Consider the following 13,473-nt stretch of genomic DNA (forward strand, 5'->3'; position numbering starts at 1 on the left):
TATTGCCTTCACTCGATCTGGATCGATGGAGACTCCTTCTTTTGACACTACGTGTCCTAGTAATTTTCCTTGCAGGACCCCAAAGATGCATTTTTTTGGGTTTAGTGAGATTCCAAACTCCAAGCACTTCTATAACACTAGCTCAAGATGATTGAAGTGATCTTCTTTGTGCTTTCAAAAAATAGTTAAGTCATCCAAGATATGAGGATGCTTTTGTTAATGAGCTCCTTGAAAGCCAGATCCATAGCTCTCTAAAAAGTTGCACCAGTGTTTGACAACCCAAATGGCATTTTTTGATAAGAAAATGTTCCCTATCTGGTTGTAAAGGTTGTCTTATGTTGATCTTCTGGCTTTACCAATACTTAGTTATAACCTAAGAATCCATCCAACATCGATAACATCTTTGACCCCATTACCGTGCTTAACAACTATTCCATTGGTGGCAAAGGATAATGGTCTTTTAGAGATGCTTGGTTCAAGTCTTGGAAATCTACACAAAGCCGGATATCTCCATTCTTCTTCCTGACTAGCACCAAATTGGATACCCATGTACTATTCTTGATGGGAAAGATGATCTTTGATTCTATCAACTTCTTTAATTCTTGAGCCATAAGGAACTCAATCTTTGGATTGACAGGTCTCTTCTTCTGTTGGACCATCTTTGCCCCATTAGTGAGCTTAATGGTGTGTTGAATGATGCTAGAATTGTATCCTTTCAAATCTTCATATGTCCATGCTAGCACACCCACATATTCAACACAATATCGAGCTAGTATCTCTTGGTCTTCTAAGGGAACTTCCTTTCTAACCTTGAGTATTCTCTCGTTCCCTACATCTCGACGTAGTCACCCTTATCAGCCGTGAGTTTTTGTATGTCATTTTTGGCATCATCATAGTCAAACAAATTTTCTAGGGTGATCAATCCATTTGGGAGCTTGTTGGATTTCAATTGAATGATCTGATCTCCATAAGCCTCCTTTACTTTAGGCTGCAATTGGTCAGCAAACTCTCCTGAGTTTTGAATGAATAAAGATATTTTCTCGTCACTCTTGAAAACTTTCCAATGGGTGTCATTATCGAGAATAATTGGTCAAACGATCACATAGATTGCCTGGGGATTGGCAAGTAGGTCCATAGCAGGGTCGAATTGCGATCCAATAATAGTCATCCGATCAATGAATGCATTTGTCTTTCAATGAATCCTCTAGATGTTGAAAGCATCAAAGCTTTCGATCAGATCCCATGTCCTATGGTGGTAGGATCTCATACGACATGCTTGGCACTAGAGATTCCTTGGACCTAGTGTATGATCAGCTCAGAGTCACCCAAAACTTTCAACTTCTTTATACCCATCCTTTCTGCCAAGCTTAAGCCTTGGATCAGCCCTTCATATTCTACTTCATTGTTGGAGAAAGCAAACTATAGGCAAAAAGACTTCAGGATCTGTTCACCTGAAGGTGAAGTAAGGAAAATCCCAGCGCTTGAACCTACTTTGCATCTTGTACCATCAAAGTGTAAGGTCCAGTGCGTAGATGATAACTCTTATTTGGTTAGTAGATCCTTAGTTAGTTTTGGGATGACTTGATCTTCATAAAAAATGTAGTAAGTACCAAGACCTATGGCATGATAGTTGGAACTTATGGATCAAAATTTATGAGTTCATGAGAAAAACCTCTTGCTCTGGTGGGATATCCCCAGTCACCTCTTCATCTTCAAGAAGCTATACCATTTTTCTTTCTTCATTAGAGATGGAGGTATCAATTGGCTCAAAGTTGAGCATAGCCTGATCCGCTATGTGCTCAGTGTGAAGGGGTTCTGAAATAATTTTGAGTTTAGCACCACGCTGGGTTCAAAGGATGAGGTGAGACCATTCTAAAGATAGGTAACCTCCTATTTTGGCGGTGAAGTCTCGAGAAAGGCAGAGGCCAAAAATAGGCGGAATATCGATAACTACTACTTCTTGAGACACAGTGACACTAGGACATGCGAACAATGTCAATGAAAGGATTTTGATAAGACCCACGGTCTAGACCTTATTCCCGTCTATTTTCATAAAACCCCTATTTAAAGGATCATATTTGATATTCAAAACCTTAGCAATTTGCTTAGGCATGACAGTAATGCTAGCACCGAAATCTATCATAGATTTATGTAAAAGCTTGTCTCTTACTATGAGGGTCAAATAGAAAGGATTTGGTTTAGGCTTACCTTCCACCTAGGATTTAGGAGGTATGGCCTCATTTATCAACACCCTCGGTGAGCGTGATCTTTCTACGAGGAGCTGAAATCTTTCTTCGCTGACCCATGGAGAATTGGCAGCATTTCCACCTACAGGTTTCCCCACCTCCAATAGAGCTTCTTTCAACCTATTCTTCTGCTTTGAGATACTAAGGAGACCCCATAAGGAGATGTTGGTCGGGTCTTTCCTTAGCTTCTCCACCACGTCCAACACCAATGATACTGACATCTTTGCCTCTCTCAACTTATAGGGGATAAATTCCTTTCTCGGGTATGTGGTAGCGGTTGTGGGTTGTTCAGGAGCTTTATCTGAGGTGAATCTCCCTCGTGTGCCTACATTCTCTCCCATGAAGCGCCTTTTTGATCAGAGGTTGTAATCTGATTGCACTTTAGGAGCCCCCAAGCCTGATGTGGTTGTGTCGTTTGTGATTACGATGTCTTCGTCCTTCATCCAAAAGAAAAGTGCATGGTCTGGAGCTATCTATATTTCCTGCTCTATTGACATTACTTTCATCAATGCAATGAGAGATACATTGTCCATGCCAAGGGATGCATAAACCAAATCATCTGAAGCCACACCTAGGTTCCGTTGATCTGCAATTTTTTGTTGTAGATTGCCTCTTGGGAAATTTCTTGGGGTGTGGGCATTGTTATATAGAAAACACCAAGAATTGGTATCATCCCCTAGATTATTCTATCCCATGGTCAACTCTTTATTGGTGTTAGGATAGATAGTCTGCAAAGGATTGGGTACCAGAACTATCTGGCCATTCGACTAACTTGGGGAAGTTCGGTTATTTGCATATTGGTTTTGTTGATATGCAGGTCTATTCCCTTGGAAATTTTGTTGGAAAGGGGGTCTAGCAGGTGGGATTTGGGACCATTTCAGATTAACAATTTCATTTGAAAAAGATCTCAACAAATTTCTCATATCGTTGACCTCCACAGCCAGAGATGAGGGAGAAGGCAGATTTGCTTGTTGGGGTCTAGGGTACACATACATAGATTGGGGATTAGGTGTACTTGGCACGGCTGGTTCAGGGACCTGATTTGATAGCTTAGGAAAGACCAACATGAGTGGTTGTGGCACAAGCTTCCCAACATTGATTAGATTATTTTATGCTTGGACTACCAAATTAAACGCATCTGGGAGGGTATTGCCTCCGAGAGATTGGATCATCACGGATATATCAGAGTTGTAGGCTTTCAGATAAAAAACCAACGCCATATTCGTAGGTGGACGAGAAAATAATGATATTCTTTGCCAAGTCCTCTGAAATCTGAAATTGAATTCTATCAATGATTCTTAAGGGACTCTCTTTATGGTAATTAATTGATGCATCAGGGATGACCTATCAGCCTTGCCAGAGAATCTGTGAAAGAAGCGGTCACCTAGCTGATCCCAATCAGCTATAGAATTTGGGCCAAGGGATCTGTACCAATCTAGAGATATCCCTTTGAATGAAGCCATGAGCAATCTCAAAGCTATATTTTTCTTTGTGATGTTATGGATGGTGCATAAATTAGCCACATCTTGTAGGTCCCCAGGGGTCTTGGGAAATTCTCTGATGAATTTAGGGACAAATTTTAGCACAGAAGAGGTAATGGGCTCCCATACTGCAGGTGGAACGGAAGGAATGAGAGGGATTCCATTGTTCCAAGTCATGAAATTTCTAGGGGGAATCTAAGCCATTATTATGGGAACAACCACAAGGAAGATATGTGGGTTCCGAGAAGAAATAGGTACAGACGAATGGATGCTTACCAGGGGTGGAAGGAGCAAAGTGGGATTTAAAGTTGTTTGGCTCCTGGTAACGGGTCTATGGTTCATAAAATAGCTTAGGTTTGTTCAAAATTACGGTCCCACTAGGCGTGCAAGAAAAAAGAACTGTTGTCTATTAATTTTACCATAAACGCTAACAACCTTATGGGAAATTCAGTGATGGGGGACCTTTTACACAAAACTCACTGAATGACCTTTGAATTTGAGAAGCCGACTCTTCATACAATTGGGGGAGAAAAGGGGAAGAAAGAAACTTGAAACAAATGATCTACACTACTTAGGCGATATGCCAAAATATTTTGGAAAAGCATTCACATCATATAAAACCCAAAAACATGAGGCTTTAAAGCTCATTCAACAATCTACATGCTCAGAACCATTCGAGAGAGTAATTCAAAAAAACTCATTCAACATAAAATGACATTAACCATTCATCCAACAGATAACAAGTCTCAGAACATAGTTTAATCTGTGGAGTCTCACAACAAATACCATAGAAGTTATTAAACTCGAAAATGACACAGAAGTCAATATATTAAGCTTCAAATAAAATAATCATAAAGACCATAGGTACAATTTGACATATCTATAATTCACCAAATTTAATCAACATAAAGGCCTCTCCAATGAGCCAAAGTCTAAAAATCTCTCTAAAAGTCTAAACCCTTCAAAGCAAGAAAAAGAAAGCATAAATAGAGCCCTCGACTCCTAACTAACAGCTCGCAGCATCAACAACATCCTAGCAACCGCTTCTAATAGGAAAACCTAGCGTGGCAATTTGGCCGAGCACAGAAAGAGAACCAGATCGTGCAACACAGGGACACCAAGTGTCTACATCTTTACACGATGGATGGTGGGGCTGAGAAGCATACACCAATATAAAAACCCAAACCATGCAACAACTCCGCGTTCTCTCAACTTTGAGTGAGAAAAATGAGCAACTCGAGGCAACGCTAAGACGCCACTTGGTGCGCATGCTGATGAACAGAAAAATGGCCAAAAATCAAAAGAAATCGCTCCCACTTGACCAAAATGCCACCTGTGAGAAATGCCAAAATAATATTAACAGTATGCACACACACACACACACACATTTTAAACATACATATTATTTTTTTTATGTTATAGTATCACAGGAAGAATTGCATATGTGGTATTTTCTCCTTAGAACTGTGTACGCACTGCTTATTCAAATTAAACCCCGTATGCACTCTTGTCTGTTTAGGCTTGTGAATATGGTTGGATGAAAAGGCTGGGGTTTGGAAGTTTGATTTCCCTCCATTTCCCTCCTTTTTGACATGTTTTGTTTTATGAACTTGGTTTCTTGACTTTGTCATCATCTGGTTAACACTTCATCAATTGGGTATTTCTAAAATTGCCACCATATTTTCACCCATCTTCTGAGCTTTCTAACCATATAATTTATTTTAAAATTTGAACAACAATAACATTATTATTGAATTTCTTTTACCTGTGTCTCCATAGTTCTCAGAGACATACGTGTACCATTTTTTAATAACTTTTGATCTACTTATCCAAATTTAAAAAACTTTATATATTATTATAGTGCACTTGATTCTTTACAATTTAAAAAAAAAATTGCATTTTTTATTGTTTTGGTGCAAGTTATGCTTCGCGCACGAACAGGTACTTGATTTCAAGATGTGCTTGCTTGGAAAAATCATAAAAAAAAATACTCAACAAAAAATTACAAAATAATACACAACTTCTAGTGCTCACTCTTACCTATCTTTCCACCAAAGGATTTGTCAAAATACTAAATCTAACTATGACTTTTTTGTTGCGCACGTCAAACACTATGTTATGTTTTTCATAAAAAAATCAGGGTCTATTTTTTGTGCACGGAGGATTTGACCACCAAAAACTTATCCAATTTTGAAAAAAATTAGTAGTTTGGAAACTAGATTCAGAGTACTACAATCTTTGTTATTTGAGTATCTTCATATCTTGAGTGGATGGCTCTCAACTTTCTCCTCCAAGTTCAGGTTTACTTGATTTCAGAAAAAAAAAAAAAAAGTGTCCACTTATACCCCACTTTTTGCACACCATCTTGGTGCACTTACCCCACTACCTATAATTTTTGTGAGTAACGTTGAAATGTAACATAAACGTTTTGTAAAAATGGCAATTAGTCCACAAGATCAACTCCTAAAGTTGATGTTATTAACCTAACATCCCTCCTCTAATGGAGTTTGAGGGAATTAACCTTAGGTAAAAAATGAACACAAAACAAAAACGGTGAACAATTCCTCAGAATTTAAAGAGACGAGAAATAATTCTTCCCTTTAAATGGATCAAATGAATAGTGAAGAGCAATAAGGCCTTGAGCAATGGAGACGCTGCTCATTCTCTTGATTCAAGTTCTTTATACAATTTTCCTTTATAATGGATTCTTGCTTTCTCTTCCTCAATAATGCTTGACATGAAATCTTTGGAATTGCCCAAATCTAATTGTGGTTTCTATCAATCACTCCTTAACTGAATGCCAAATTTAGCGCCCAAGGTGCTTAGTATTCATTGATACTAGTATGAACATCTGCAATATTCTCAGAATTTCATCCTCCTTTTTTATGCTAGTCTAAATTCTTTCACCACAATCACATAGTCATAGGAGTGTTCATTGCGCTTAAATACCATATGATAATAAAAAGCTTATCAATTTATTTGAAGATCATAAGATATGCATTTATACAAGGTGGATACACTTACATTTTTATAATTGAACCACCAAAAGAATGACAACAATGTAATATAACAGTTAGTTATAGCTACTATGCCACATTCTACAATAATAATAAGAACATCAGTTTATTTACATCTAAATAAAATAATCAAGAATTCTACTCCAACTAAGCCATTGCTAACCTAGCGCTACCAAATCACCACCTTTTAACCCAATGTAAGGAAAACACATTACCATAGACGCACTACATCAACTTTGACCAATGATAGCCTTAACACGTCAACTTGTATAATAGACAACTTAAAATAAAAAAAAATATTTTAAGAAATAAAGGGTTAAAATTTTCAAAAGCACTATCATGACTAGATAATAAGAGTTGTAAAAATACAAAGAAGGGGGAAATTAACACAAAGACCTAGGATAAATGACATAGGTGCATGATAGAGGAATTTAATGAATTCTATTTAATAAAGTTTCATAGATTGATTGTAAATAAAGAGAACTAAATGATGAAAAGAATGAGCTAGGAAAATGTTAATAGTTTAGGTATCAACAATGGTTTTTTATAGTCATGCACATTCTACAATTGTAATGGGGTTCTTATTAATTTCTAGTAGAGTATTAAAGGAAAGATAAGTACAATTGCAAGAATTTAATTGGTCTTATAAAATTCCTTCATAAAGTGTGACACAGTTATGGACTTTTACCATCTGATTTTGATAGAATGGTTTAATATAATTACATATTGACAAATGATGTAATCTTTTGCAAATTTTGGCTAATTCTTTGATTCTTCACCTATCCCCACCACCACATATTCCCACATATGTGATTTTTCCTAATTCATTTCTACACATTCTCAAACACTCTAGTGTTTATTATGCCTATTATTGCTCTACATATCTAGATATTCATTCTCCACATTAATATCAATGTTTCTTTATCTTGGGTTAATTTCACAACTCATAAATTGAACCTAAATTTTGAAACTTATGTTTTTTTTAGCTATCACCCATTGCATTCCTATTATGAGCCAACTTTCTTGTCAATTTCATTTGGTTAAGCATTATGTCTTTATTTTTAAAAACATTGAATGTGCATTTATTGATCATGTGAAAATCATTATAAAAACCTATAAATTATGAAGGAGAATCACCGTACAAGTCTTTTGATTCAGAGCACTAAAAGGAACCTAAATATAGATCATCAATCTAGAGCAATTGCATTATTGAAAAGTGTTTTTGATATAAGTAAGTGGGGAAGGGCCCCAAACCATAATTGAAGAGTTTTGTCTTTGATAATTTTTATAATTGTAAAGTTAGTCATATTAAGATAATTGATCTGTGACAACACATCGCTTGCATTTCAACAATATCTCTACTGTGTTTTAAATTGTTGTTAAACTTTAATAGTAAGTGGAAAGTAGAGAGTTTAATGAATTAGAAACCAAAAATATACAATTTTTTAAATCAGATTTAGACTACAGTAAGAAAGATAGATCCATTTATATGAATTAATCTTAAAACAAATAGATATTAATACAACATTAGAATTATTCATCCATATTAATCATAAGATTAAACATTTGAATCGCTTACACATTTTATTCCTTAAATAACATTTAAACATTCGACTTACCATTCCACCAAAATTTTGATTTAATTTACACTTAATTGGTTGTATTTATTTAATTAGCCCAGATTAACTTTCATGAATTTTTTATTTTTCCTCGCTCTCGGAAAAGAGAAAGTGATTTGTGTTTTATTTATAGAAGGAAAAACCAAAAAAATCAAACCCGACATAGAGCGTGCCAATCATGATAGTAGAAATCTACAACGAATGCGGAAGCCGTTCTTCAAGACATCTAGACTTTGAGGAAAGCTGTGTACGACGCCCTGCGATCAGCTGTAACGAATTGCAAACTGTCCACATTGTCAAATGTCATAAGACATGTAAGCAAATCAGAACGGAAGAACGACGCAACACAAGAACATTTAGAGATGCACAAATCTTTGCATTGCTGGGCCGTGGAGGTCGTTGAAGCATTGGAAGCGAGGAAATTGCTGGGATAATAATCGAGGCCCTTCACTTCCACCATCTGCTGCCCTTTCGTTCCTGAGCAAGCCAAGTTGAGCGGATGCTGAGGGGAGCAACCAGCATCAGGCTGAAACGGCTCTCGCATGGTAAACATGGCGGCCGGGCAACTGCACTGGCCGTTGGAGCAAACACCATACGGACCGCAAACAGAAGGCAGGCTACAGTTGAAGCACGACGGGAACAGCTCATAGTCCGCCGCCCATTCCTGAGGATTTGATCCCATTATTCCTCTAATGGGTTTTGCCATATACGCTCGTAGGTTCCCGTCCGAATCTAATCTCAAAAAACGCATTCGCGATTCTCCTTGGAATGTGTGAAAGGGCAGAGTGTCTGAATCAGCCGTGGGAAAACAAGACGGCCCATTACTACTATTATTAGGTCTTTCCCCCACTTTGGCATCACCTATGTTGCCCATAAAAATCAGATCTCCAGCATAGACTAACTGCACCATGAACGACCCAGACCCAGAAGTGCAAGGACTCTTTATGTATTGATAGGAGAGACCAGGGAATGACAAGGCCCAGTAAGGCAAGGAGTGGGGAGAAGAATAAAGCACTACGCCTCCTTTCTCGGCCACCAAAGAGAAACGACCCTCGGAAGAATTGGTAGGAGAGGCATTGCTCACCAGCTTCTGCCCGGTTCTGAATATCTGCCCCATCATGAGCGTATTGGTGGGATGCTGCCAGCTGGACCACACTGTTCTACTCTCCTTCGCCAGATCTGAGTCGGTGGTATTGTAGAGCACCCAATTTCCCGTCTCCCCCAAATCCATGGACTCTACGGACCCGGCGGAGGACCAAACTGCGGTGCCGTAAGAGTCGAGGAGAGCCAACTGGCCATGCGCATTACGCACTACCGTGCTGTTTTCCCCCACCGGATTGTTTCTGTTGGCGCTCCAGATTTCTGTGCCTTTGGGCGATGAAGGCGATGCAAAGGAGGGATTGAAAATGATGGAGAGAGTGAACTTACCGGAGTTGTTGTGATCCAGAAAGCCGAGAGCACAGTCGCCGTTAGGACTGGTAATGTGGTTACCCGATTTGTCCACTGCGATTCTGAAGTTTCCCTCTAACGCAGAGCGTTGGGGTAATGCTACCGTGTTGGAAAGCACGTGACCCGGAGGCCATATGAACAATGCTGCACCTCTATCTGATGCCGCTACCACCAACGTTAATACTATCACGGCATAAGTCAGCTGCTTCCTCATTGTCGATATGATCATCGAATGTGCTCGAGCAAGTTTGGATGGAAGTAAGCGAGAATGGAAGGGCAATTTATAGGTGCTGGGTATTGGTATTTAGGTATAGGTTGGTGCTGGCGCCAGTTATTGATTTGCAGACAGCCATGCGTAGGCTGGCATGGTGCGGTTCCTTACTTGAACGTCCCACAGATTTTAAAACGCGTGACAACGGTTGATTATTTTCTGCGCTAAATCGCTGTCTTTCATTGACTCTAATGCTCTGGATGGTCACTACGTTACGTTGATATCCTTTTATAAAGGAAAGTTAACATTTCCTAGCTTAATCCAGAGGCTAGTCAAATCAAAACTATACACCTCAGTATAAATTAATCTCGATCAAATAAATCAAACCTAGGTAGTGGTAAGTGACCAATAAATATTTTATTACATCCGACAATTGAGGGGAAAGGATGCAAATTTCCTAGGATGGGAATTTTATTACAACTAAATTATTTTTAGTGCTTCAATTAAAGTGTTCCTGTAAAGAATGTTCTTTTGATGCGAGTGATTATTAAATGATTATGTCAATTAATATTTATGTATGAATAACTTTAAATGTCATTATATATCAATAATCACTTGAAATGTGTATTTGATTCTTGGTGAGAATGAAATGTGCAAGATTTCACAATTTCAAAATTAATTTTTTAAAATTTTAAGAGTCAAATTTAATATAACATAATGGGATGAATGTATGACAAAAATTAATATAATTAGGATACATGGAATTAATGTATGGTTGATTATATGACAATAAATGCAATTCATAATCATAATTATAGGCAATATCTTGCAAAGAAGGTATATGGAACAAAGCCATGAAAAATAAATTACAATTACTTGCCTCCATAAGAAACAAACTTGCTAAAAGAGTTGATCTCCCTAAAACTGAAAATCATCTCCGCCACCTAGTTCCAACAAATGAAGCCTTCTATTTGCATGCGTTGACTTAACTTCTTGTTCATTTGTCAATAGGTCTTTGGTCTATTAATAAAGTTGAAAGGTTCTTAATGAGTCTACTAGGGATCAAGTCTTGCTTGAGCATTAGCCTACAACATCAAAAAGGGATGAGGATGGGATGGTTTTTGCACTCCATATCGAATAGCAAAAGCAAATTTGTGAACAAAATCTTAAAAAAAAAACTTTTTATATGTTAATTTCATTTTAATATTTATTTAAATTTAAATTTAAATGTTGGAATTTGAAACGTAACTAAGTAATGCCATCAAGATAAGACAAATTAAGGTTTTGATTAGTTTATTTGGATAACGTGAGCGACATGGCGCCACCAAATCAACATGTGAATCTTAATTAAAATTGAAATTGGAGCATGCAGTGTTGGAGGCCAGCAAGGAAGAGCTGAAATATAGCTTCGACTCGATCAAGTCAAACTGCAGCAGATTGTCCTGCAACTGATGACTTCCCACAATCATCGATGCGACAGGGAATTCCCCTGCGTCCACAAATGCCAGACACATCACCCCCTCCTTCACCTTAACCACAGAATTGGCCCCATGAATCCTCCAAAACACATACTCGTTATCCAGAACGAGATCAATGACAGGCACAGCGGGTCCAGTTTTAGTGGAGCCTACGGTAGTGGCATCGAAGCAGGCATCAAAAGGCTTTGTGGACTCCACGCGTGTGATGCTCATGACCTCCGCTTCCTTAATGAACGCATCATGGATGGCAGTGTAGATGGGCTTCGCAGCCTGTGTGTATGCCACCACTGTGCTCAGTTTAGTTCCGCCGTTGCCCTGCAAATTCAACTTCAGGTGCTCTGGATCGATTGGCAATCTCTTTCCGTTTACCTGAATGCTATTAACATTAAGGTAATATTCTCTGGGGTACTTGGGAATGAGGAGGAAGGTGTAGTTGAGCTTAATGGATGGGAGATAAGGCGGGGCGCCAAAGAAAACGGCACCGGAAGAGTTGCCAGCAGGCAGGCAGAGTCCGAATTTCCTTTCTAATTCGAGGGCCACGTTGAGCTGAAACGGCAGAGCCAGCGGTGCCCAATTCAAGCCCGCCATTCCCACCGCCCCCTTTGCCAGGCCGCGCAGTAAAGTGGATGGAGCGCAGGCGAAAGCGAATTGTGCAACGATTACTTTGGAAGCAGGGAACGCCCTCTTTCCATCTCTGGGAGACAGCGCAACTACGTCTTGGGAGAGCTCTCCGTTAAATATCTGAGTCCCCGTCACTCCATTCGTTGCTTGCTCGAGGCAAGTGTTGTTTCTGCATGATTTTGTTCCTGGCGGCACGTTGGAGCAGTCCCCACAGCCGAATGTGACGGATCCAGAGGCAGTGCAGAGAGTAGTGTGACATGGGATGGGAAGGTAGGTGGACGATTTGTAGGCTGAGGACTTGCAGTGAAGCCACAGAAAGTCTCCAGACAGATCGACCACCAATCTCTTCTTATTGAGGGGAGTCCCTTGTTGGATTTCCACTATATATTGGAGAGTTGCAGAATCTTTTGAGAGCGGAACAAACACAGTGGTTATCCGATCTGCTGTTGAACACGCTGAGAATAGTAAGAAGAAGAAGAGGAGGTAAAGAGGGGCCATGATGAATGGATGATCTCGTTTACAGAAGCAGGCGCATTCCTATGTCAAAAGGTGCGTGGCCAGTCCTTAATATACAGTGTTCTCCTTCTCATGCTGAAGTGGGTAGTAATATATTTAAAAGAACAAAACAATGGCACAAGATTAATCACATGGAGCAAGTGGATATATTCTAAGCTCCAATTCAAGAAAACTGCCCCATCATAATGGCAGGAATTAGGGTCTCTTCCCCCCCCCCTTTCACCAATACAGGAACTAGCGTATTTCCGATGAATCTCTAGCTATCCTTCTTGCAAAGATGTTTTTTCTAAATACCAAGTATTGAATTGACTGGGAGTAATCCGGGAACCACCGACAGAGGACACTTAACGCGTTTGGACAAAGAAGAAAATAATAAAAAATGTTGGGAGTTTATGCCAATAGCCTTCTGCGCGTTGGAAAGGTCGTTCACACTGGCCCACGCAATTATGATTTCTTCCACCCGTGCTTAATGATTTCTATACAGATCTAGAGTTTTTTAACATTATAATATATCCATACTGCTTTTAAGAAACTAATAAAAAAAATTGATTTAGCTCAGAGTGACTGTCATTATAAAGATCATTTTTTTCCTTTTTCCTAGGTTTTAGGGCGTCAAGAAGGGAGGGAGAAGCTGAAGCGAGGGTCAACAGGAAGCACGAATGATGGTCTGACGTTCCAAACGTGGGAATTGTAGTGTGCTTATGCGAAACAAGAGAGATAAAATAAATAAAATAAAGCTCGATGACGGAGCTGGAGGGTAATACGATGCTAAATGGAATGGTTTTGTGTCACATATGTTGTTGTGTAAGCAAATAATGCAAAATCCATGAAGCCA

The 13,473-nt window shown here is 39.0% G+C and overlaps 2 protein-coding genes across 2 annotated transcripts; both read right to left on the bottom strand.

The window, feature by feature from the left end:
* Positions 1-8,589: 8,589 nt before the first annotated feature.
* On the bottom strand, positions 8,590-10,026 carry LOC131070745 (EP1-like glycoprotein 2). The gene has a single exon (XM_058006368.2). The coding sequence runs from the start codon at positions 10,024-10,026 to the stop codon at positions 8,590-8,592; it is 1,437 nt and encodes a 478-aa protein (XP_057862351.2).
* Positions 10,027-11,345: 1,319 nt separating this feature from the next.
* Positions 11,346-12,962, bottom strand: LOC131070739 (probable aspartic proteinase GIP2). Its single transcript, XM_058006355.2, has one exon. It carries the CDS (start codon positions 12,618-12,620, stop codon positions 11,367-11,369), a length of 1,254 nt encoding a protein of 417 aa, XP_057862338.2. The 5' UTR covers positions 12,621-12,962; the 3' UTR covers positions 11,346-11,366.
* Between the last annotated feature and the right edge of the window lie 511 nt (positions 12,963-13,473).

The sequence above is a fragment of the Cryptomeria japonica genome, chromosome 2 (genome assembly GCF_030272615.1).
Source record: "Cryptomeria japonica chromosome 2, Sugi_1.0, whole genome shotgun sequence".
NCBI lineage: Eukaryota > Viridiplantae > Streptophyta > Pinopsida > Cupressales > Cupressaceae > Cryptomeria > Cryptomeria japonica.

Bases quoted from the DNA above. Each gene is read 5' to 3' on its own strand.
- LOC131070739 (XM_058006355.2), bottom strand. From the start codon at position 12,620: ATGGCCCCTCTTTACCTCCTCTTCTTCTTCTTACTATTCTCAGCGTGT.
- LOC131070745 (XM_058006368.2), bottom strand. From the start codon at position 10,026: ATGAGGAAGCAGCTGACTTATGCCGTGATAGTATTAACGTTGGTGGTA.